This window comes from the organism of the source record quoted next, unplaced genomic scaffold, assembly GCF_019419815.1.
Source record: "Pyrus x bretschneideri cultivar Hongxiangsu unplaced genomic scaffold, Pyrus_bretschneideri_v1 Contig13, whole genome shotgun sequence".
In the NCBI taxonomy this organism is placed as follows: Eukaryota; Viridiplantae; Streptophyta; class Magnoliopsida; order Rosales; family Rosaceae; genus Pyrus; species Pyrus x bretschneideri.
The window spans coordinates 2,636,157-2,660,637 of record NW_025999424.1 but is presented as its reverse complement, the minus strand read 5'-3'; the positions used below and the strand labels follow the sequence as shown (position 1 = coordinate 2,660,637).

At 35.3% G+C, this 24,481-nt stretch overlaps 2 protein-coding genes across 3 annotated transcripts; one reads left to right on the top strand and one right to left on the bottom strand.

Annotated features, from left to right (window-relative positions):
* Positions 1-2,099: 2,099 nt before the first annotated feature.
* Positions 2,100-5,119, bottom strand: LOC125474849 (uncharacterized protein At5g39865-like). Of its 2 annotated transcripts, none has more exons than XM_048578965.1 (2): positions 3,158-5,119; positions 2,100-2,394 (listed from the first exon to the last, which is right to left on the bottom strand). In XM_048578965.1, exon 1 carries the CDS (start codon positions 4,427-4,429, stop codon positions 3,170-3,172), a length of 1,260 nt encoding a protein of 419 aa, XP_048434922.1. In that variant the 5' UTR covers positions 4,430-5,119; the 3' UTR covers positions 2,100-2,394; positions 3,158-3,169. The 2 variants fall into 2 exon arrangements, with proteins under 2 accessions (XP_048434922.1, XP_048434921.1); XM_048578964.1 differs by having other exon boundaries at positions 2,100-2,391.
* A 12,851-nt stretch (positions 5,120-17,970) lies between these two features.
* LOC103938742 (homeobox-leucine zipper protein HAT7) lies at positions 17,971-20,324 on the top strand. The gene is made up of 3 exons (XM_009348779.2): positions 17,971-18,422; positions 18,574-18,989; positions 19,663-20,324. Exons 1-3 carry the CDS (start codon positions 18,323-18,325, stop codon positions 20,056-20,058), a joined length of 912 nt encoding a protein of 303 aa, XP_009347054.2. The 5' UTR covers positions 17,971-18,322; the 3' UTR covers positions 20,059-20,324.
* The last annotated feature ends 4,157 nt before the right edge of the window (positions 20,325-24,481 follow it).

Genomic DNA, 24,481 nt, shown 5'->3' with positions numbered 1-24,481 from the left:
ATCAGTTAAACAGAGATAGAGAGATAAAATATGAAGTCATGACATGCAAGTGTTTCTCCGCCTAATTGGTCTAAAGTAATTTAGTCAAAACACTGATGCAAACGATGACCCATTCAATATGCTCCATCAACACGTTTGACCCGATTATTTGAAACCTACCATTCTTGGAAGGCAAGCAATCAGCAAGCACCCTGGAAGATCAGCAACTGGGACTTCACTCCAAGTAACAACCAGAATTAATGTTAAATATTTCAAATATCATTAATTTCATCACGGTTGTTGTTGTTAGTTTTCATCATTTAAGGTTTAAGCTTCACAACTCCCTCTGCCTCCCCATCAACTACTTCCTAATTTTTTTATGATGTTCTTCATCTGCCAACCAAACATTGTACACTTATTTATACACTTATTCAGCATCGCAGCAGCTACTCCTGCTCAAGTCTTTACTTTCAAACGACCCCGTGACGTTCTTCCAACTTTTAAATCATGCTTTTTTTTTTTTTTTTTGAGCCACCATCTACGGAGCAGTTGTAGGTTGCGGCTGCCCTGTGCGGCAAGTTCTAGAAACGGGTGGGGCCGGATGGGTCCAGATGCACAGTGTGTCACTTCTAAGAAAATTATGTTATATTTATTTTAAGACGCGTTTCACAAAAGCATAAATGTATTTTAATCTCACCTTACTAGTCTCACTCGATGTGAGAGTTACCCTAATTAAATGTTACCTAACCCATGAGAATCATGTTTTATAAGATTGATTAATAAATTGGTTTTGGATCATGAGATCTCAGCTTTATGGCCATTGCAGATTATGAATGTTCACTGACTTTGCTCCTCCTACGCTTTGTTTGGTTTATGGTTTGTTTAAGACTCCCATCATTCAAAGCATATTATTATACAACTAGAAAGCCTGGAACTTGTTTCCCTTTTCACTTTCCAGGGAATCAGCCTAACATAGGGTAAACGCGTCTGACATTTGGTAATTTCTTAAACGAACCGTTAATCGAACGTAAAACGATATGAAAATAGCAGGTTTTGGGTCAATTTGTTAAAGGGTCAGATCATTATCAAATCACTTGTTGAGAACTCATTAACGAGTCGGATCGTTAACTCTTTTTTTTTCAAAGTTGTACTAAGTGGCAACCCAAATGCAAATTTTCGATAATGTCGTTACCCTTTTAAATTAATGGGACTGTTTTATTAAATGACATAATGTTTTCGACAAGAAACGGTTGTTCATTACACTCTTTTCTTCCTATCCCTTTCTTTTTGGTCACCACATTAATGTGCCCTCTATTTCTTAACAACCCAAATTGATATGATTTGATTGGATGCAAAGCGTCACGTAGCCAATTGTTATAACCGATATTAGAGCTTTTTTCCGTCTTACTCACCATGTTAACTGCTACAACGATATTTCAATAGGACTGTCCATTTATGACAGTTCTCGCACTCTATAAGACCAACTTAGAATCGATGAGACTGAAATATAGAGAGTTTCATACTTTCGTGAGAAATATTTACAAATAACATGGTCAGATGGCCATAACCAAAATTTTTAAGATCTCCGAAATGAGAGAAGCCAATGTCACGAACAAAGTTTTACAACATTCATCATCCGATAAGTACACAAACAATAAAAATACATGATGCGTATTAAACTTAAGATGATATATTCTCGATTATAAGTAAGAGTCTTTGCCTCAAAACCCTACCATGGATATGATTGCCCAAACTATGAGAGATGAGAATAGGAAATGAGAGATGGTAAAAATTTTGGCACTCAATATTCATTAATTTGTATTGTGTTAGTGTCCCTTAGTGGCACCATGTCATGATATTGTATTCTGCCTGCATGGCCAGTATAATTTCTATATAAAAACTAGTCTGCGGCCTCGTTCATTCGCTTCAGGTGACTCTAAGTTTTTTTATACGCTTTGAGGGTCACACCCACACATTTGCTTTGACAACAAAGCTAAGATAAAGGGGGCATTTGTTTATTTTGCAGAACCTAATTTTTCAGAAACTTTTATTTAAATATACGGAAATACTAGCGAGACTCGGTCAAAAAGCTGTCATTATTTCCCATGACGTCTTGAATATTGTTTAACATTTTATATGTATTGAGTTATAATTTTATACCAAAAATTACAATTTGACACAAATGTAAGTTGCAAATTATTATTAAAATAAATCAAAACAAATGTAAAAGTAATTGAGTATGTTTCAAATTGGTGAGAAGTCGAAAGACGGTGGATTGACTAGGGCACTAAACTTCTGTTGTTTCGCCGACATTGACCCTTGATGGTTTCATCCACCTAATGTGCTTGGCATGAAGATGAAGCATCAAAGATGTTGGATGACCCTTTCCATCTCTGAGATGGTTGAAGCCAACTGCTATCCAAATACAATACACCATAAAATAATAATGTATGGATAATTTATTCAATCAAATGACTAACATACTACGATTTCACGCTTAACTATAATAATATTTTTCTTGTATAATATATAGGAGTCGATAGTTGTACAATCAGTGATAAAATAGATTTCTCATTAATGACAATTTTGGTGTCAATTTTAAGTCAAGTGTTTTGTAACCAGAAAAAGAAAATTCAAAATATCATGATGAAGAAGGAAATAAACTTGTGTGGACGCATCCGATTATGTTTTTAACCAAGGATTTCTGACAACAGTATGATGCTCTATATTTTAATCTCATCTGACCTTACACTAATTTCATTCAGTGTGAGAGTTGTCTTAATCAGGTTTAGTACCAAAGTTTGCAGAAGTAAAACGAGAACAAATAGCTGACAATCTACAATGCATGGACAAGGAAACAAAAATACAACACGACACGGGTATACGAGAAGATACCACCGTGTCCATTCATCATGGCTGACAATATTATGCATTTCAAATGTGGCCTTCAGATTCTTGCAAAGCTTCATATAGTATTACAATGCAAGGCTTTCTCATATAGGTTGAGGGAACCTGTATCTGCTTGAAAGATTATTCCACTGTTTCCTATTGCAGTTTTTTTTTTCTTTTCTCATCAAATGTACCAAAACTCTTTACTGTACAACAAACAACTCACCAACCAAAAAACCCAAAAGAGAAGAAGAAAACAAGCACAAAAATGGTTAAAACTATTCAGTACCTGAATTTAGGACTAATAGCAACATATGGGGCAGCGTATTAGGCCATTTTCGTTACAATCCAGGCAGCGTTGGAACCCCGATTCACCCTCCTCCGCCTCCTCCTCCTCTTCTTCGTCGTCCCGATCAATGTCTTCGTAATATATTTTACAGCTCCCTGAACATGTTTCGCAAGGCACAAACCTTATATCCCCACAAGCATCACAAACTCCACCACCATCTCCGCCGCCACAACCGCCTTCCAATTTTTCACAAGAATCGAGCAACTTTTCGAGCTTCCCGTCTTCGTGCAATTGCCGAATCTCATCAGTTCCGCCAACGTACTTATTCCCAACAAACACTCTGGGCAACGGAGCCTCATTGTATCTGTCCTTGAGAAGCTCCCTCAGCTCCTCCTTGAACACCGAATGCATCGACACGTCCCGCTCGTCCACCCGGACCCCTATGCCCTTCAGTATCACCCGCACGTGGCAACAATCCTCGTACGTCTTCCGTACCCCTCGGAGGCTCGTGAAGTACAATACCACTCTGTCCCTGCCCTTCTTGTCCTGGGCCTCCAATACGTCGTTGCAGGCCCAAGCCGGCTCCTTGCTGACTACCAAATGCGCTAAATCGAAAGGATCTTCCTCGGATTTGATCTCCGATAATGATTTCCGGAACGCGGAGATCACATCCGGATCAAAATCTGCAATCAAAGAATTGGATTTCACCTGATCATTGTCATCCGACATTTGAATCCACATTGGCTGCGGCTTAGGGGGAGAGTTCCCATTTTCTTGGAATCTCGATTTCTGGCGGTCGGAAAGGGAAATCGGCCTCGGACACGGGTCCCGAACAACGTCGAAAGAAAAGCTCCGAAGGTGATGGGCTGGCGACCTGAGAGGGCTCATGTCCTCGAGGCCTTCCATCAACTCCCATATATTGATCGTCTCCGGCTCGCCCGGCGGCGTCCTGGTCGGAGTTTTTGGCACAACTTTTGGGATTTTCGCTTCGATCATATTCGACCACGTCTTGGCTTCGATTAGTCCCACTGAGAATTCCTTGTTCCCGTGCTCGATCATGTTCTCGTTGGTATCATCGCATCCGTTAGCAATTACTCTGTTTTCAGGGCGATTGAGAGAACCTAAAGTGGAGGAGGTGAGGGCGACGACATGGTAGCTGTCACCTTTGGTCTGCGGCGGGTGGTGGACATGCATTGAGTAGCTTCGGGAAATCGGAGAAATGGCGCTTTCGCAGTGCCGGCACCGCTTTTCCTTCGAGGTTGCGCAACCCATCGGACCCCAAAACTGCCAAAACTCGATCCGATACGAACGAGATTCAATCAAAAATCAAAAGGGTGTTTTTCTAAACAATCGGAAATGGAATTCATCAGGAGAAAAGGGGAAATTGTGGGATTATGAAGAAAGGTTAGAAAACCATTCTTCTCCTTTCTTCTTTGTGAATATATTTGCGTGACGAGAGATACAAACACACGTGAGAAACTCGCATTAATGGCGGAGAGACTCGAAACTGTGGATTTTCTCGGAAGAGACCTGGAGGAGAAAAACGACGAAGGAGTGGATTTTCTCGGAGGGTCCTAGTTCTGGAATTTGCAGTCCGTAAGGGAGAGGACAAACGGAATGAGATTCCAGAAGGGAAAGGGAACAAAAAGTTGGGAGGAGGAAATGGAATGAACGGAATGGAAAAGTCAGAGAAGGAGGGCGAAGACCTTTGTGATTTAAGTTCCCACCTCCGATTCCCACACGCCGTCTCTCGAAAATAAAAAAATCGAAAACTGCGATGGAGTGGAAGCAAGAACCCAACATTCCCCAAAAGAATGTGTCAATATATATATATATTGTGCATTGACTTGTTAACAAATTAGAATTTTTACTAGAAAAGTCCTCGTAGTTTGCTTGAATTTTCACCTACGCTATGCTAATGAAATAGTTTATTGCTTATAATGAAATGTAAGTGTTGCATGTGGTCAATATCTTAGTAAAAAACTTACGACTCATGTGTTTTGAGTTCGAAATTTCTCTCTGCTAAATAAGTGTAATAACTTCGAATCCTCGTAATTTATTTGAATTTTTACTTTCAGTCATGATTTTTTCTCACATCTTCGTCCCTTGTGTTTTCACTTTAGCATTGATTGTCAACTTAGTTGCTTTTTCTTCTCATTATTGTGCACATTTTCTCATTTAAAAAATCCAATTTAAAAGAAATTTTGCCTCATAACAATGCTAAACTAATGAAATTTCTAATAGAGGAAATTGTAGCAATAGCCACTCAATTTTAATTTAATTGGAGTAATGGTCTCTCATCTAAAAATTCATGATCATTGATCCCTTAACTCATCAAAATAAGCATCTATAGTCATTTTTGTTAACTCCATTAGAACTTTCATCAAAATGAGTCACATACCACAAATATGAGGCTAAATCAAGGGAAAAATATGGAAAACCAAATGAAAAAAATTGTAGCAATGATATCTCAAGTTTAACCCAATTGAAGAAATAGTTCCTCAAGTTTAACCCAATTGGGGCCAATGGTCCCTTAACTTTAACTCATTTGCGGCATAGTCCTTCTAACATGAGTCATTTTGACGGAATTATGACGAAGTGACAAAAAGGAACATAGCTGCACGTTTTGATGAGTTAAGGGACTAATAGTCATAAATTTTTAGTTGAGTGACCATTGCTCCAATTTGGTTAAAGTTAAAGGGTCATTGCTACAATTTTCTCTTTCTAATAAGTTACGTGAAGTATTAATACGATTTGTTTCTTTTATTTGACTAAACTAATGAAAAAGTAGTTGAACTTTCTTTATTACTTAAAAACTAATACAATAATTTTGTTTGAAGGATAATGTTATTCACACACATTTTTTTACATTTCACATATTTTTATTTATTTTTATTCATTAATTTTTTTCAATTTATTCAATTCTACGATCAGAAATTGAGAAGGGTGTAAAATTTAAAAATAGATGCGTAGATAGCACCAACTTAAAAAAATAATTTACCAAATTCTAAATTCTAGTACACACTCCAAATGTATCGATTTAGATTAAGTCAATATCATCCTGAAATGAGACTATAACAAAAACACAGCACAGGGGGCCCACAATTCCTAAACCTTCGCTTAAATCATTCAAGTCAAGCAGCGAATGGTGCTGGCTCGTCCGACTTCAGTCCTGTGGAGCCATTCGAGCAACAAATCCCGCAATTCGATAAATTTATTTAAATTTTGTATTGTTCAAGTTGATTCTGATTGTGTTTAACTTCGTGTTGACATGAACTCAATCTGTAATTGCCCTATGATTTTTTAAGGTGGGTTTGGAAGTTCATTTAAAATGATTTAATTTTTTTTTTAGAGCAAATGTTTTTTTTACTTTCAAAAGCATTCGAAGTGTTTTTTGCATCTTTACAAAAAAAAAAAATGGTGTTTATTGTAGGAATCATTTCAAGTACTTTTTCAATGTTCACTTTTATTTTTACTGAGAATTAATTTCAAAAATATTAAAAACGCGTTCAATCATTTTAAAAACATTTATAGACGAATCCTTAGTTAGTGTAGTTACTAATTGTTATAACGGAAGTGACATGCTGGTGAAACCGTACGAGATCAAAAATTAGACAACAAAAAAGGACCTTAACTTGACAAATTATAATAGTAAAAAAGCAAATAAAAATAGTATGATTAATTTCTATATTATCTTTGATTTAAAAATTATGAGTAAGCTTATTTAATATATAAAAAAAACGTAAAACTAGTTACTTAGTACTATGATCTAGTGGTATTCATTTTCACTTATAAGTAAGAGATATTAGGTTCGACTATTTCGAATCACATTATTGCTAGTTCATTGTGAGGTTAAACCTACCACCTCCTTTTAGTGTAGATAATATCGGTAGTTAAAAATAAAAATAAAAATAAAAAAAACATAAAACTGATTACAATGAGGGTTGCCTTAAATGAAAGAGTAAATAGGTTCAAATCTTGAAAAATGACGAGCACGCAACCAATTGATTCTTTGTCCATTTAGTGTAAATATATCATTGTATCCAAAATACAAATAATAATTTTTTATTTTACCCCCTTACATTTTCTAGAGACTAATTTTGTCTTGAGAAATGCTAAAGGATTACTTTTTAAAAGTGAGACTCTTCATAGACTCTATGTCCCCTTATGTTTTTGGCACAATGTTTTATAAAGTTAACACAAGAATTAACGTTAAAATGTGAAGTGACAAAAAGTATATAAAAAAAGTCTCATTTTTGATAGAATTCTCTTAACATTTCTCGTGTGTTTAATCCTCTAGCCACCTTTTTTTGTTTTAATAAATTCTCTAGCTAACTTTACTCAACTTAAAGTTACTAGAAAAGGTCGATAATTTGTATCACCATAACTAATTGGGAGGTTATAATATAGGGGTGTGCTATCTACACGTCATTTTTTACTTTTCACACACCTCTTGTTAATTTCTGTTCATTGATCTTCTTCATTTCATCCGATCTAACGGTTGAAAATTAGAAGGATGTGTGCAAAGTAAAAAGGGGTGTGTGAATATCACACCCCATAATATAAACTCATCTAAATTTTACAGCCAGGACAGAGCATGGGGATTGGTTCTCTCGTTAGAATGAGGATCCTCTTTGGACCTTCTTTGTGAGAATTTCGGGACTATTTATGTCGTACATCTTGTGCCTAGTTTTCGTTAGATACTATTTATGTTTAATTTTAAATAAAATATTTAAAATAATTTATAACCGCACGATTTACAATGAACATATACGATTTGGGGATCCTCACAAAAAGAATACGAAGAGGATCCTCATTTCTCCCATTATTACGTAGGCATGGTGATTTGGCACCCTCCACGTGAGGCCACGTGGACGCTTCTTGTATGCAATTTCCAAGACCCACCCACCATACTCCTTAAATTGCTAAATCTGATCTTAAATTAATGCAATCACTTCCATAATGGCTGCAACCGAACAAGGAACCACTTCATTATGCTTCAAGATTAAAAGATAATTGAAGATTTATTAGGTACGTATGGGAATAATAAGATGACCATAATGAATGGTAGGATTCAAGAGAGAAATTTTTCTGTATGTTCGGAATATGATCACATACGTCATTATACAAATAAAGAGATACTTGAAAAAAAAAAAAAAAAAGCTCTCATCTCCTTTTGTATAATGACATAGAACGGACCATTAAAAAATACTTTGTGTTCTAAGTACTTGCAATTGACGTGCATGCCCCCTTTCATTAAACTCAAAAGAAGATAAAGAAACATTAAATTGGAGCGAAACACCGACGAAGTGGTTTGAATACATGTACTTTCAAAATGATCTAGGGTTGATCCCAAAACTTCGTACACATAATAGTATTGAGGGAGGAGCATTGTGACCAATTTTCTTTAGAAATAGCATGACGGAAAGTATGAAAAGATCTATTTAAAACGTAAAATTTGAGCAAAACACAAATGAAATAGTACAATGATTTTGAATAAATGATGGAACTTGAAATACATGTATTAGAATTCTGACACTGACGAATCACACTAATTGAATTTTTTTTATTTAAATTTATGGTATGGAGCTATAATACGTGGCACATCCAGTATTTGAATCCTGACACTGACGAATCACATAGGAGATATTGAAATGACTTTGTGAATCTTTCTGACCTTCAGAAAAGTGAACTGATGTAGTGAACCAACTGATTACTTAAAAAAAAAAAAAAAACGCAATCAATATATTTTTAGTTCATGGACTAGCTCTAACTTTATTCTAAATATTGTTATCGTGAAGGGAACATTGTGTTACAAAAAGGGAGTGACTAAACAATTCATATTTAACTCCAAAAATTGCAACAAAAGAAAAATGATTAAAATAGTTAACACATTTTGAAATGAAGAAATCATTAAATTAGTGGAACTTGGCCACGTTTTGTGGGTGAGTGGCTTCTTGGATGGAATGTTTGTCTGCGTAGTACTATCTTCTTGTTTAAGTTCATGGCTTCCACTATCCAACTAAATACTAATCATGTCCTAATAAAATATCTATTTGGTGTTTTCGGGGAAATTGTATATCGGGGTTAGACATTCGAGACTTAGATCGGACAGCTCAGATTGTCTCTGTTTGATCTAATTTTGGAGATGACAATCAAACAAACTATTTTACTAGAGATTTTTCAATGTGTCCGGAATAAGAGGTGATACCATATTTTATTTTACAAGTGAAAGTACACTTAAAAATAAAACTTTTCTTCACTTATATAATAGCATGCGGTGTATCTCCTTATATTCCGGACACATTGATTTCTCGTAGTTTACATGTGTTTTGAACCCCAAATTTGATTACAATATGTTTTACAAGAATGTTGCATGTTAATGGTGAAGATTATTAGTACAATTTTTACCCTAATAGCTTTATTGAACATCTTGTTCTTCAATAACATCGTCTTTGGGAGACTAAAGCCTTTACTTATTAACGAACTAATCAAGAAATTATCGGCAACGCCTATTTTGGAGGAAAATTTTGGGCGTCACAAGAGATAAATGCTCATATCAGTGTCTTACTTATCACGTGACCGAAACTTTTAGTACCATGTTACCTAGCATATAAGTATATAATACTGATCACTCGTAAATATATCTCTGCTGATAAGGTAGAATCGCTCTCTCGCGTTTCGGCATCAGTTTGGGTAGCCCATCAAATTAAGCTTTCAGAGTAGCAAAAGTGAAGAATGGTGTAGCTGGATTGGCTTCTAATTTTTTGAGGAGTAACCGAGTAAGTCTACAATGTTTGAGCTGGGCCATCTGCAAATGGACTCAAATCTTTTGGGCCTTATTATCTAGGGAAGTTTATGTTTTGGACCGAAACTGGTTTTTTCGTTATATCTTTTGTGTGCGTAATAAGAAAAATGTTATAATCCACGAGTTGGAGACATGTCCTAATCTACGATGCCAAGCAAAAAAGAGGGAGGGAACATGACTAGACATAGCAGAAAAGGCAAAAGGCTGAGGTAAACGAAGTTTCTCGAAAGAAAAAAAATGTTGCAAACTCTATGATCCTTTCCAAACTCCTTAAGGGCGTATCGCATGATTGTATTCAAGCCAAGAGGTAGGACATAAGTGAATTATAAACATTTTTTTTTTCAAGTTGAAAAGAAGATTTTTTGAGAGAGCCTGGAACATGAGGCGATCTCCAACTGAAGGGTCCAGAGGGTCAGAGGGCTCGTGGGCCTCACGGAAGGGCCAAAGGGCTGGCCCAATCCAGCCAGCCAGCAAGCCCCGGGCTAGCTAGAAATTTAAGAATTGCTGTCGAATATAACCGACAACATTGTTATTAATGTTGTCGGTTATATCCGATAGGAATTCTTAAACAGATTTTTGAATCCAACGACTAACTGATGTCAGCTAGCTGTTATTAATATTAATTTCTTGGAGGGCCGGAGGGCTAAAACGAGTCATTTGACCAGCTTTTGGTTGGAGATGGCCTGAAAAGGAGCATAACATATTCAATGATGGTGAGAGAGTACCAAGGCTGGCAAGAGAAAATTGTTCGGAGTTTTCAGTTTAAACAATAAGGAACTTAGATGGAGAACGAAAAGAAGAAATAAGTGTTTAAGAAGCTAATACGTATCTTACAAATTACTAAAAGCTTGTTTGGAAATGTTTTTACAATAACTGAAAGCGCATGTGGTGGAAGTGTTTTTGAACTTGTCATGTCTGAATTAGAAAAGCTTATCCAAGGACAAAAATTCTATGGAAATACATTTATGATTCTTTTTTCTAAAATTTCAAACTCATTAAAACCATGAGTAACTTGATTTGGTGAAAGACAAAAATATGAAGGAAAAAAAAAAAAGAGTGTGCAAGAACCATTTTATTTTCCTTAATTATGTTTAGCTACTTGTATTTATATCCAATGCATGCATAGCAAGCAAGCACCACATATCACTTACAAAACTTCTCTCTCTCTCTCTTTTTGGTTTTAATTAGTGGATGCAAAAACAGTATAAGCTTTCAAATGTGTCTATTCTTCTTTCCCAGCTGGGGGGTACCCCCATCTGTTTAGGTCGAATTCATTTGGATACTTTGTGGATGCCACAATTCAATGCTTGTTTTTTGCTCATCTCTTTGGATGAAGGGGTCCCATCTGATTAAATGATATGATTAATAAGTTTGTGTATCAAAACAACCCAAAAAATATTATATAATATAGATAATGAACAATTAAAGAGGCAACCCTAAGCCAGTAAAGCTTCCTACTTTGCAAGGGTAGGTAGAGAGAGGGTAAACGTCTATCGTACACAATTTTACACTTGCTTTGCAAAAAGATTATTTTCAAGACTTGAACTCTGACCTTTCAGTTACAAAGAAGTAATATTTCTGTTGCATTAATGCTCACCTCAAACAATATTTCATGGTTGGAGAATAGAAGAAGCACAATGCACGTAACAATATATATATATATATATATATATATATATATTAAACTAAATAACATTGTTGAAGAACCCCCATCAGAGAAAAAAGAAGGAAGAGAAAGGAGTTGGAAGCAGGGCACATGGAAACAGGAGGCCATGTGAGGAAGATTCAGAGCTCCCGTTCTTTAATTTATTTTTGAAGTGAGCAACAAAGGAAGAACATGGATCCACCCTTCTCCCAAGGGGGGACCCTCTAATCTTCTAATAAAGGCATGTGATTGTAAGAGGAGCTTTGTTGTAGGCCAGCCCAAATGCCGTATCATTTGTAGGTCCCACATTGCCCCAAAAATCCAACTTGTTTACCCTACCACTGTTATATAACTTGGAGGTATTACTGAGAACATGATCCTCTTTGGATTTTTTTTCATTCGGATCAGGCGGACCAAATAGTGTCAGCCATTCACTTAAAATTGTACAGCTGAGATCATTCTTTCTTTTCAGCTCTCACTCTTTTTTTCCCGATCCTTGCCTTCCTCTTTGGCGGGGATTGACGAAAAAGAACCGCAGAGAAAGAAAGAAGAAGAAGAAAATGAAAGGGGTTGAAGGTCAGGGTATGCATGCAGTGGGAATTGGGAGGGGGAGGGGGGGGGGGTGAGGGATGTTAAGGATCCTGATGAATGGTCGGGGATCTGGAGAGGATATGTTTCCATATTACCATATGGCCTATTTGAGGTTGAACATGTATTGTTATATATTTTAATTCTTTTATACGGCAATACGTAATTGATTTAAAATATAATTGTTGTAACGATAACTCCTTACTTATAAGTTCTCCTCCAAGAAGTGGGTTGGTGGTGGTAGCCATAGCCCTAGGAGGGTCTGTAGACAACAAATTTCCATCCCTTGGCCTATATTGATACACACTCAGGCTTACACTTGAAGGCAAACGTATAACATTATACGTTTTGATATTTCGAAATGACAATGCAAGATTAACTTCATAAACAACTGTAATGACATTCCCATTACTTGAAGGTTCTTCTCGAAATGGGGATGCATGGTGGTGGTGGCCTTAGCCTATGTGGGACTCTAGACACAACAATTTACACCCCTCGGCCTGCACCAAAACACAGTCGGACTTATAGTTGTAGGTATTAACACTAGAACAGTGAAAGCGACAAATGATTTCTCCTTTCATGGATAAATGACACGTACAATCCCATCTATTTTCCTCTTGAAGCCCTATCTGCTCAGCTTTCAAACCATAAAATTATGGGAGGACCAAACCAAAGTACTGAAGGGGAGTGGGAAGGAGAGAGAGATGCCCTAATTTCAACCAATGCGGAATCTCATGCGTTCTGCAATTCCCACTTCAATTATGTCTTGGACACTATGTGTCGGGGTGGTTACATATATAGCTGGTATTTAATTAATTAGGTCTACTAATAATGATAAGGGATACTTTGGATGCGGTTCATAATCTTTAATATTCTTTGATTAAAATCTTAATAGTATTCAAAGTTTGATCAAGGTCTCTTGACTTTGTACACCTCTTTATATTACTATTAATATTTATATTTTTATAGTTTTGACATTAATTGTTTGATACTTTATGAAATTTATAATCCTATAAATTTAAAATCACTCATTATAATACTATTAGAAACGGTTACAATAAAAAAATTCAAACATTTTGATTGAATAAATGGATAAAAACTATGTAAAAATAAGAAAAATAAATGGCAAAAGAATGTATCCATAGTGTTAAAAAAATTGGTACATTTCACATATAACAAAGTGGTACATTAATAAAGAAGAATGGGTACATTATCAATAAATTAGGGTATAGATAAAAGATTAAAAATTATGAGTACAAATGAATTTTTAAAAATATAGGCGCTAAAAGAAATTAATACATAGGTACAAAATAAAACTAAAAAGAAAATACTACAAATTAAAAAAAATGTTGCAAATTAAAAGTGGGTACAAACTAAAAATATAAATATATGATACAAAGTTTAGGCATAAAACATAAATATACCATATGTGATTTTTCTATCATTGATTAAATTTACAAGGTCATGTGACGGTATACACATGGGTACAAGTACAAATAAAACTTTAAAAAATATGGGCACAAAAAGAAACTAATACATGGGTACAAATTAAAAATGAAAAGAAAATTGGTACAAATTAAAAAATATTTGCAAATTAAAAATAGGTGCAAACTAAAAATAAAAATATATGATAAAAAAATTTAGGCATAAATATAAATATACTAATTGTAACATTTTTAACACTAAAGGAATATATTTAAAAATAAAAATATTTTATTATTCAAATAATTAATGATGTTATTAATACTCAAGGACCTTGATCAAAAATTCAAAATGAATAGGATTTTAATCAATGGAGTAACAAAAAGGAGTGAACCTAATTTTCCCTAATGATAATCACCTTAAACAGGCTAGTGTTTCGCTATGGTAGTCCACCTTAAACAGGGTAGGCGCTTTTTTTTTTTTTTTTTTTTTTATTAAATAAGACTAGTTGGTGGTTTCGTCATGTAGTCCACCCCTTCAAGAATCGGGAAGACTCACATAGGCATTTAGCTAGTAGACTTATTTATTACTAAAGTATCTATATTACAATTGAATTAGATCATCAAACAAAAGAAATCATTTTTACTTGTCTACGAATTACATTCCGCATAAACTTATTATAAATACAAAGAATTTTTTTGCTTGTATTTCAAAGTGCAATCGTTTTATAAGGAAAAATAGTTATTTACACGTAAGGAATCAAATATTTTTCAATATATACTAGGTAAGATATCTGAGAATATAGGTTAAAATATCTGGATTTTATAAAAAGGAAAATGATCCTTGCCGGATCCTTTTTTTGGGGATCCGAGGGATTCCGTGATCATGTCCGTTCATCGTACATTGTGCGGTCAGTTTTCGTTAAGTACTATTTATATTTAATTTTAATTTTTAAATTTCAAATGATTTCTGATTGCAAGATGTACGATGAATGGACACAATCACGAAATCCCCAAATCCCCAATAAAAGAATCTGATGAGGATCATTTTCCTTATAAAAATACCATGCTAAAATGAATTGTTAATGATATTATTTCTTCTATAGTAATTATGTTTCAAATCCCAAGGTGACACAGGAACAGCTCATATAAAATATTGGGTTAATCTCAGTTTATTACCCTGAAGTTTCGTGGTTTCCAACATTTGGTACATGAAGGTTTTTTTCATCCTAGAGTCATACCTCAATTCTTAATTTTGGGACAATTTTATACATCCGTTAAGTTTTCTGTTAGAATTTCTGTTAACTGATGACGTAGCACCCATGTGGACAATAATTGAGTGTCAGGTGTTAATATGGGCATACTTCAATATCAACAAATTAAAAAATTACAAAAAAAAAAAAAAAACCCGCCCGTCCCTTTTCCTCGATCCCTCCTTCTTCTCTTTCCTGATCCCTCCCACTCCTTCATCTTCACATCTCTCTCCCCAGGCACAGTCGATTGGAGCCATAATTTCTCACTTTCACCAAAGCTCAGTGGGATTCCTTAACCTTTTTGGCTCTATGTTATCCAAAGACGTGTCGATAAAGTTGTTATGGCGGTGCCTCGGCCTCATGCTCATTTCTCCACCAAACCCGCTGCCTCCTTCCATCTGCATGGAACGGTGGTAGGAGCCCCGGAACGGGGCGCTCAGAGTCATGTCTGGAAATGGTGGCGCCATGCGTGGGTGGTGAGAGTCTTGAGAGCTAGAGCTTGGATCCGGTTTCGGGTTGGTCGGATCTTTCATTTTGTCGAGTTCGGCGCTCAAAGCTCTCTTTCTCTTTCTTTTACTCTATCTTCTTGCGACCGTACTATATGTGTTGACAATGAGTGTTCTTCACTCGAGATCAAGTTGGAGGGACATTTCGGAGCGAAACTGATAAACAAATGAAACGACGTAGTAGTCCTGGTGATTGTTCTCCATGGCCGATCCATGTGCGACGCCATTTCTGTGGCTATCGACCTCCGACAATGCGAGGGCGGCCAATTGGTCTTATGGGGGTTTGGGAGTATGGTCAGGGTTAGGGTTTGGCTCAGAGGCTTCGTCGTCGGAGGTCAAAGCTCCCAATTCGAAGGACATGGAGAACTAGAAAGGTTAGGGAATCGTGGGGAGCTTTGGTGAAAGTGAGAAATTAGGGCTCCAACTGACTGTGCTTGGAGAGAGAGAGGTGAAGATGGAGGAGTAGGAGGGATCGTGAAAGAAAAGAATGAGGGATCGGGGAAGAGGGACGGGTTGGGGTTTTTTCTTTTTGTTTGTTTTTTGTTTTTTTTTTTTTTTTGTATTTATTTAATTTTTTAATATTGAAGTGGGCTCATATTGACACGTGACGCTTAATTATTGTCCACGTGGGTGCCACGTCATCAATTAATAAAAATTCTAACGGAAAACTTAACGCATATATGAAACTGTCCCAAAATTAAGACTTGAGGTATGACTCTGGGATGAAAAAAACTTCATGTACCAAATGTTGAAAACCGCGAAACTTCAGGGTAGTAAACTGTGATTAACCCTAAAATATTACATAACGTTTGATACAAAATAAACCAAAATTCTCCAGCAAATGCTTAACTAATTGATAATGCAATTACAGGGTCCACAAATATCAAACTATTAACTTATTACAACATCTCCAATGGAGTAGGCAAATGGGTAATTATAATACAACATCTCCAATGGAGTAGACAAATGGGTAATTATAATCACAGTGCCACGTTTCTGTACAATCATTTTTCAGTTAAGCGCTATGTCATAATTTAATAGAATTCTTGACATTCAAGCTAATTGAAGTATGAATCTGCGAGCAACACATAACTTTAGGTATAAAAGTGAGATGAAAAAACTTAGGGTAGCAAAATGCGAATTTCACGATACTTAAGAGTAGTAAAGTAAGAATTAGTGGGCCAAGATCTTACCACATCATCAATTAACAGAAAAATTAATGGCTAGGCTAAGGAAATATCAAAATATCAGAAAAATCAAACTTTAGGTGTGAAAGTGATACAACATAAAGTAAATGTAGTAAAGTGCGATTTTGGTGAAACTTAAGGGTAATAAAGTAGAAATTTACCCCCTTTTTTATGAAGCAAATGAGTATGCAACTTTCCACGTTAGTCATTAGAGTACAACTTTGCCTATTTTTTTCTCTACACCATTGAAGATGCTCTTAAACAATTGAAAAACATAGTTATAGCCATAACCGTTGTCTATTATTTTTTCTCCCCTTTGATTCTGGAATTTCATGTTGCATGCCCAGTTTCCTCGTCACACATGATGTGATCTTTCGATGCATCTGGGAAGTATTTGATGTCAATATGATATTCTTCTTTTATGGGTTTTCATATTGCCCTATTTTTTCCACATATCTTTCCTTTAATCACTTTTTCACTATCCTTTACAATAAATTAAAGGGACAAAACTTCCCTCATTCGTAACATGACATCGTTTCACCATGTAACATTATAACTGAAATTGTTCATTCTCTTTATCATTATCTAATTATTCAATTTACAAAATATTTAGTTATTCAATTAAAAATTTAAAGAGACAAGCCATATAGTCCACCACTAATCACAATATTATCTTAAGTTAAATCGTACTAATGTAAAGGTTTCTCCTTTTACATTTTTATGTGGAGAGAAAATAAGAGTACAAAAATTACAACACTAAATTCATTTTACTATGATTTGGTCTTATGACATTGTTTCACAATCTTATCTTAAGGTAAACCGTACTAACGTATAGTTTTCTTCTTTTGCATTTTTCGGTGGAGAGAAAACGAGAGTACAAAATTTCACCACTGAATTAATTTTACTATAATTTGGTCTTACGACATTGTTTTAAGGGGAGCGTTTTAAAAATATTTAACCCTAGTTGAATATTTCTCAATACACTTTTTTTTTCACAGTATCCTTCTTTTTACACATGATAATCTTAATAGATTAAATTATTAACCAGTTGTTAAGGAGGAGAATCAATTAGAATCGAACTCACTAAATTGTATAAACAATTTTTTTTTTCGACACTACCATAAACAGTCATTTGCTTTTCTCCTGAATCATTTTCCTGGGAATTCAAGAAATCCTGTGATCATAACCGTTCATCATACATCGTGCGATCAATTTTTTTTTTTCTAACCACACGATGTACGATGAACGATCATGATCATGAGATCCTCCGGATCCCCAAAAAAAAGAATCCTTTTCCTTTTCTCTGTATATTGTTTGTGAGGTATTTGTGTATAATATTGGAGGAGAGCTTTCGTGGACCCATCCTAGGATATGGATCTCTCTCTCTCATTTTTTTCTTTCCCTCTCATATTTCTCTCTCATATCTCTTTCTCTCTCTCTCTCTCTCTCTCTCTCTCTCTCTCTCTCTCTCTCACCTAAAAATCGCTGTCTTTCAGTTTGTGCACCCATCTCACCCATCTCCTTTCTCTTTCTGAAAGCCCTGTCAGCCATGAGAGTGAGAGCCAGCACCACCATAATCTAAAGCGCCCCCCCCCCCCCCGGGGCATAAAATTTGTTCCAAAAAACTCACAGTACCATTTGGGATTTTTAGTACATGATGCTTCCATATTTCTATGATATGCTTTTCATTCCTGCATGAAAAAAAAAAAAATCCAAGTCTTATTATTATTATTTTAATTTCATAGCTCACATCACATATGATGGCCTTCCCTCCTTGTCACAGTTTCATGTTTCAAACCCATGAAGATCCAGACCTCCACCTTGCTAATTCCTCTTGCCCTCCTCAGCACTTCCATGGTTTCTCTTCTCATTTTTTTTTCTTTCATTTATATAGTTTGTGATTTTCGACCAAAAAAATTATACTTTGTGATTAATTAAATTGATTTATGAATAGATGGGGTGTTTAATTATTGATTACTTTTTGTGGTTTTTTGTGGGCTCTCTGCAGGTGGTGGAATGCCTTTTATGATGAAGAGATCACTGTCGTTTTCAGGTGTTGAGAACAATAGATGCCACCATCACGACCAAGAAGCGGCGCTGCATGGAGGAGGAGGAGGGGATGATGATTTGTCCGACGACGGATCCCAGATGGGAGAGAAGAAGAAGAGGCTGAATCTTGAGCAGGTCAAGACTCTGGAGAAGAGCTTCGAAATAGGGAACAAGCTAGAACCGGAGAGAAAAATGCAGCTGGCTAAGGCACTCGGTTTGCAGCCGAGACAGATTGCTATATGGTTTCAGAACAGAAGGGCAAGGTGGAAGACAAAGCAGTTGGAGAAAGACTACGATGTTTTGAGGAACAAATTTGATGCTCTTAAGGCTGACAATGATGCCCTTCAGGCTCACAATAAGAAGCTTCAAGCTGAGGTAATTGATTTAGTTAATTAGCTCAAGTTTATAACTTTTGAAGAATAAATTGTTGCAGACTTAAGCGTAACCAAGCTGGCTAGAGCGGATGTGCTCCATGCTCTGCACTCTAGTTTGAATTTCATCCCGTAATTTAGATTAGATTAAAGTAGAATATCGCAGACTGATTTTCTCCTCCATTCCTCAATTTTCTTCTCGGATGAAAATCAAGTTTGCAGTTTGAATAATCATCTCCCTAATTTCATTGCAGATTGACTTTCTTCTTCCTTCCTTCCTCTTGGTTTTCCTGAGGTGTACATAGAGTTTGAAGTAGCTAGAGAAATGCTAATTTTTCTTTTAAACATTTAATTAAATGATTAAATAACTTGTTATTGTAAGGGGAATATTTATTTATATCATCAGCATTGATTATGGTGCATTATGATTACTAGGACATCTTAATCTCAATTCTACTGGATGCTGGATCAGCTCTTGATCCAATGCACATGGAAATATATAATTGGTATCAAAAGTCAGTAATATCCCCTAATTAATTTATCTTAATCAGTGTCAGCTTGTCAGATGTGCATCTTAATGAACAAAAGTACTTTAATCTGAGTTGCTTCAAAAGTTAACCTAACTTCAATTGTTTAGATATTTATATTTGTTTGGTTTAAAATTAAATATGATGCAGTTATTGGCTCTAAAAAGCAAAGATTCATCAAATGAAGGAGGGTTTAATTTCAAGAAAGAAACTGATCCGGGTTCTTGGAGCAATGGAAGTGAGAACAGTTCTGACCACCACCACCACCATCATCTCAACTTAGAAATTTCAAGAACAACGGCAACCACCAGCAGCCCACCTTCTGATTCTCCTCAGATGAACGGAAAAAACCTCTTTCCACCGTCCTCCTCCTCCCTCAGGTCTGCAAGCACAACCCATCTCCTCCAAGGATCATCGAGGTCAGATCTTCAGTCCCTCAAACTTGATCAGATGATTCAGGACGAAGGATTGTGCAGCATGTTCAATGGCATTGATCAAGAGCAGCAAGGGTTTTGGCCATGGCCTGAGCAGCAGCATTTTCATTAATTGGATTGATCATCCAATTAAATTCCAAACCCTGAAGATTAATTACATTATTCTCAAGCAAGTTTGGGCAAGGCTCAGTGATCAGACAAGTAATTAAATATTCAAGGATCATCGAGTTTTAGTTAAATATTCAAGGTTTTTTTTTTTTTTTTTTTTTTTTTTTATGTACAGAGTTCCACTTTTGCTTCATCAATTTCATCAGTTGGGCTGAAAAATCAGTGTGGGGGAATTGATTTGACTCTGAATAAGACTTCAATTCTAGTTTATATCCCATATTTTTCTAGATTGTCTAGGCTTGTTAATTTCCTGGGTTGCACTCAGATCATATTAAGAATTTTTTCTTGTTCAAGCGATGTTCTAGTCTAATCTAAACTACATGAAGATATTCAAACTTGAGTGCCGAGAAATAACCAACTTGGTTACGCTCAATTTTACAAGACTACGTACAGTACACTACAAAAAGATTTAGCTAAATAATTAAGTTATATGGATATATATACATGTGCCAGTGAGTGGATTTCCAGCACTGCCATGGAGCATATGGGACATGAGATCAGAAGGATTCTCCTCACCTGCAAAATTTTCAATTTTCTTTTTTAATTTCTATGTTTGTTGGTGCTTTGGGGATCATGATATTGTAATATAAAACAATTTCTATATATAGAATTGCTCTGTGGAAATAAGTTGCAGACTTGCAGTGATGAGAAAAAAAGCTGACTTCATATAGCAGATTAGCTACAGAAGTTATCATGAAGATTAAAGCCTTAAACGTAACTGTGAGGAAAATCTCTGTTGGAGGTAAAGATCGAAGGGCCAATTAAAGAGGTGAGAAAAAGAGGGTTGAGTGGTAGATTCTGAGCACACATTCCAAGTAGAAACAAGCCAAAGAGATGGGAGGAGAAAGAAAACAATGGAGTCATGGACTGTAAATAATATTTGTGAGGGTTTTTGAAGGTGACGTTTGTGTATTTCCATCTGACAAGATTAAGTATCTACCTGTGTACTCTCTCTGTAGCATATATATATATATATATATATATATATATCCATGTGACCTACTGCCACACCATATGTGAATCCCTCCCTATCATTCATTCAAACACAATCATATGCATCTTTCTTTATACCAGACTTTCATGCAACAAAAATACCACTGTGATAATATTTCTGTTAGTAGTGTGAACCTCACGCAAAAGTAACTATAAAACTTTGCATAAACTTGTAAAGAATTGAAATCCTCCTGCTAGCTAATTGACTAAGACAAAATTTCAATTACTTTCATAATATATCACAGTAGGTTAATTTATCTGCGTAATTACTTTACAATACAGTCATAGAAGTTAACTTTTTATGAAATATATCTTTATTTATTTTTTAGTCTATTTCATGATATATATCTATTATCAACAGAGCCTTTGAATACTCGTGTACTTATCTTTTGAGTCGTCACATCATCCAAGTTCTATATGTATGTAGTTTTCTTGAGTTAGGTACTATTACAAAAGATTTCTTTTCTTGTGTAATCTATGTATCATTTTCAATAGGATTTGATAGAAATTGTGTTGTTGGGTTGGTGTTTAGGAGACCGAAATGGTCATGTCAAGTTAACAAATGAAAACAAGGTCACAAGAGTCAACCACTAATTAATCAAACTATATATAACTTTGGAATGTGTGGTGATCGTCGGTGGACGAATGAGTTAGAATTAGGCTAGATTAATAGTTAGACTCCTGTCAATTGTAACCTTGAAACTGTTGTACAACATGCAAGGTTTAAGATTATGTATATACGCTTGGCAGCGCACGCGCACACACACACACATATATATATATATATATATATGCACATATGTGCCCTTAGTTAATTGTTGTCATTAGATCTTTTCTAATTCATTCGATCTAACAGCCATAAATAGTGAGGAATTTATTGAAGGTAAAACGAGGTGTGTAGATAGCACCACCCTTCATATAATGTTTGGCTACATTAATCCCATCTCGCTTACAATGTGAGTTATATATACGCATGTAGTACTAGCTAGCTAGCATGTGGAGTACATGTGAAAATGTAAGGCCTTTGTCTCCTTCAATTTAGACCATAACAATTTAGTCACATGTTTAAGCTGGGAACTAGAAAGTATATCTTATTAATTCAATGCCCTCATCATGAAACTATGAAATTTGGCATGAATTTCCAGTATATGAATGACATGATCACAAAATTAGAGGGATGCTTATGATTAATACACACACACACACACACACACACACATACACTGTTCAGTGACGTTTCTTCTGCAGTCTGCAGGAGGAAGGGACTAGTCGAATATGTTCCATTCATGTCACCTTCCATCCTCTATCGATCCATGCATCTCAGTTCTTTATGATTCATGTAGTCGTCATATAAATCGTGAGCTAATTGTTGACATGGGTTTGAGCTTATAATATATGCATTCATTCAGCGTCCGTTGCGAGATTCTTCAGCTTTTTTTAGAGACACATAGTCCAGTTCACACTGTTTTTTTATGAGCTCAACCATTTAGATTTAGGATTTTTTTTCAAAGTACACTCTACAAGAATCACTTTCGTGGTTCTTAGATATTCATCTGCTATATATAATATGGCAGTCGATGATTGAAGATTTTGGAACTGCATGCCAAGCCTTGAACACCGTGCTTGCAGTTGCATGTTGTTTTTCGATCTCACACACACACACACACACACACACACACACATACGTATATTAGGGTAATGTTAGGAAAACTAAAATTTTGAGAGATTTTTCAGTATAACCGTCACACGAGGTGGTACAACACGTGTCCCTATAGAAATGATGGGTTATGTGTGTTAAAAGGTTAATAACTTAAAAATTAAAATTTTCCACCACTTGCATAAAAACACATGGTGTATCATCCATGTTTCCGTCACAACTAAAAATTTCTCCAAAATTTTAAACCAAATTTGCAAATCAAATGATATGTCACCAATAGGAGATAAACATGTTTATCGACACTTAATTCATAATCTAAATTGTGTAAACTATATGATGTGGTTGATGATGATTGAATTATTAATTAAGTGTCGATAAACATGTTTATTTCCTATTGGTTACATCATTTGATTTGCAAATTTAGTCTCCCTAGCATTATCCTTTTCTAGAGTTTGCAATAGTTTGATGCATTGGGATAGTATTTTCTTGATGCATGGTGGACTAATGAACGATCATGTGCAACACTCTCCATCCACTCCACAAGTAATTTTTCAGTGTGCTAGGAACACAGCCTGATACATCAAGTATCATAATATAATTAGTTGAAATTTCTTTTAAAGTTTTCAACTAATTATATTATAACATATAGTATATCGGGTCACGTTTCTGGTACATTGAAAAAATTTTACCACTCCAATTGTTTATTGTAAAATCCATCCTTTTTCTCTTTTTTTTTTCCTTTTTCTTTTGGGTAAAGTGGAAAAGCCCAACAGTTACAAACTTCATAATGTTGTAGCCCAGATCCATAGATGGAGATGTGGCCTCAACATAGTGTAAAGCCCAAATTCACGAGGAGGCATGTGATAACGATTTTAAGGTCCGTTTGAAAGTGTCATTTGAAAAAGATCAATTGACAAAAATTGACAATTGTATATATGATGTAAAATGCAGTGTGTGAATAACATTAGTCAAAGCATAATTTCTTATGAAGAGAAGTGCATTTACGCGCCCGTGGCGCTAATATTAGTCGTTGCAAGTAGAGGTTGTAAATCAACTTATAGAGTTATTAATGAGTATCTATGAAGACCTATTTAATTTAATATCATCATAATATAAAAGTGAAATTAGTAATAATGATGATGGTGTAAGGCGAAATTAAACTAAACGGATCTCAATTCACAATCCAATCGGTTGATCATGCATCCTCTAATTGTAAATGGCAATTGGGCCTGCACGACAAAAACAACAACAAAAGTTAAAAAGATCCGACAAGAATGCATTAAAGTGTCCTCAACAGAAATTTAAAAAAGCGAGCAGAAAGTTAACACCATAAAAACCACACCACAAAAAGATAAAGTAAAAAGAAAAAAACCCCTGTTTTTGTCTTCTTGTCTTTTGAGAAAGCTATTTAGATGCACAAAAATTTAACATTGCTCTCAACACGATATTTAATGAGATTGATCCTATCATTATATGTGAGAGCTTCAATTGCATTAGATTGTGTCATCAAATGTGTCTAAATAGCATCGGGACGACGTGAGATCATTAGTATTAGAGTATATTAGAGTATATACCAGCAATATTGTTAATTTTATGTTTCTACTTGACACACAAAATTAGTGCAGACATATAATGGAAGAAACCATCTATAAAGTGTGTCAACAAGTATGTCGATTTTATGTGTTTAAATAACATCATAGTTAGAATGTTTTAAGCT

Bases quoted from the DNA above. Each gene is read 5' to 3' on its own strand.
- LOC125474849 (XM_048578965.1), bottom strand. From the start codon at position 4,429: ATGGGTTGCGCAACCTCGAAGGAAAAGCGGTGCCGGCACTGCGAAAGC.
- LOC103938742 (XM_009348779.2), top strand. From the start codon at position 18,323: ATGATGGCCTTCCCTCCTTGTCACAGTTTCATGTTTCAAACCCATGAA. The intron at 18,423-18,573 runs GTTTCTCTTCTC...GGCTCTCTGCAG, and splicing joins CCCTCCTCAGCACTTCCATG to GTGGTGGAATGCCTTTTATG. The intron at 18,990-19,662 runs GTAATTGATTTA...AATATGATGCAG, and splicing joins ATAAGAAGCTTCAAGCTGAG to TTATTGGCTCTAAAAAGCAA.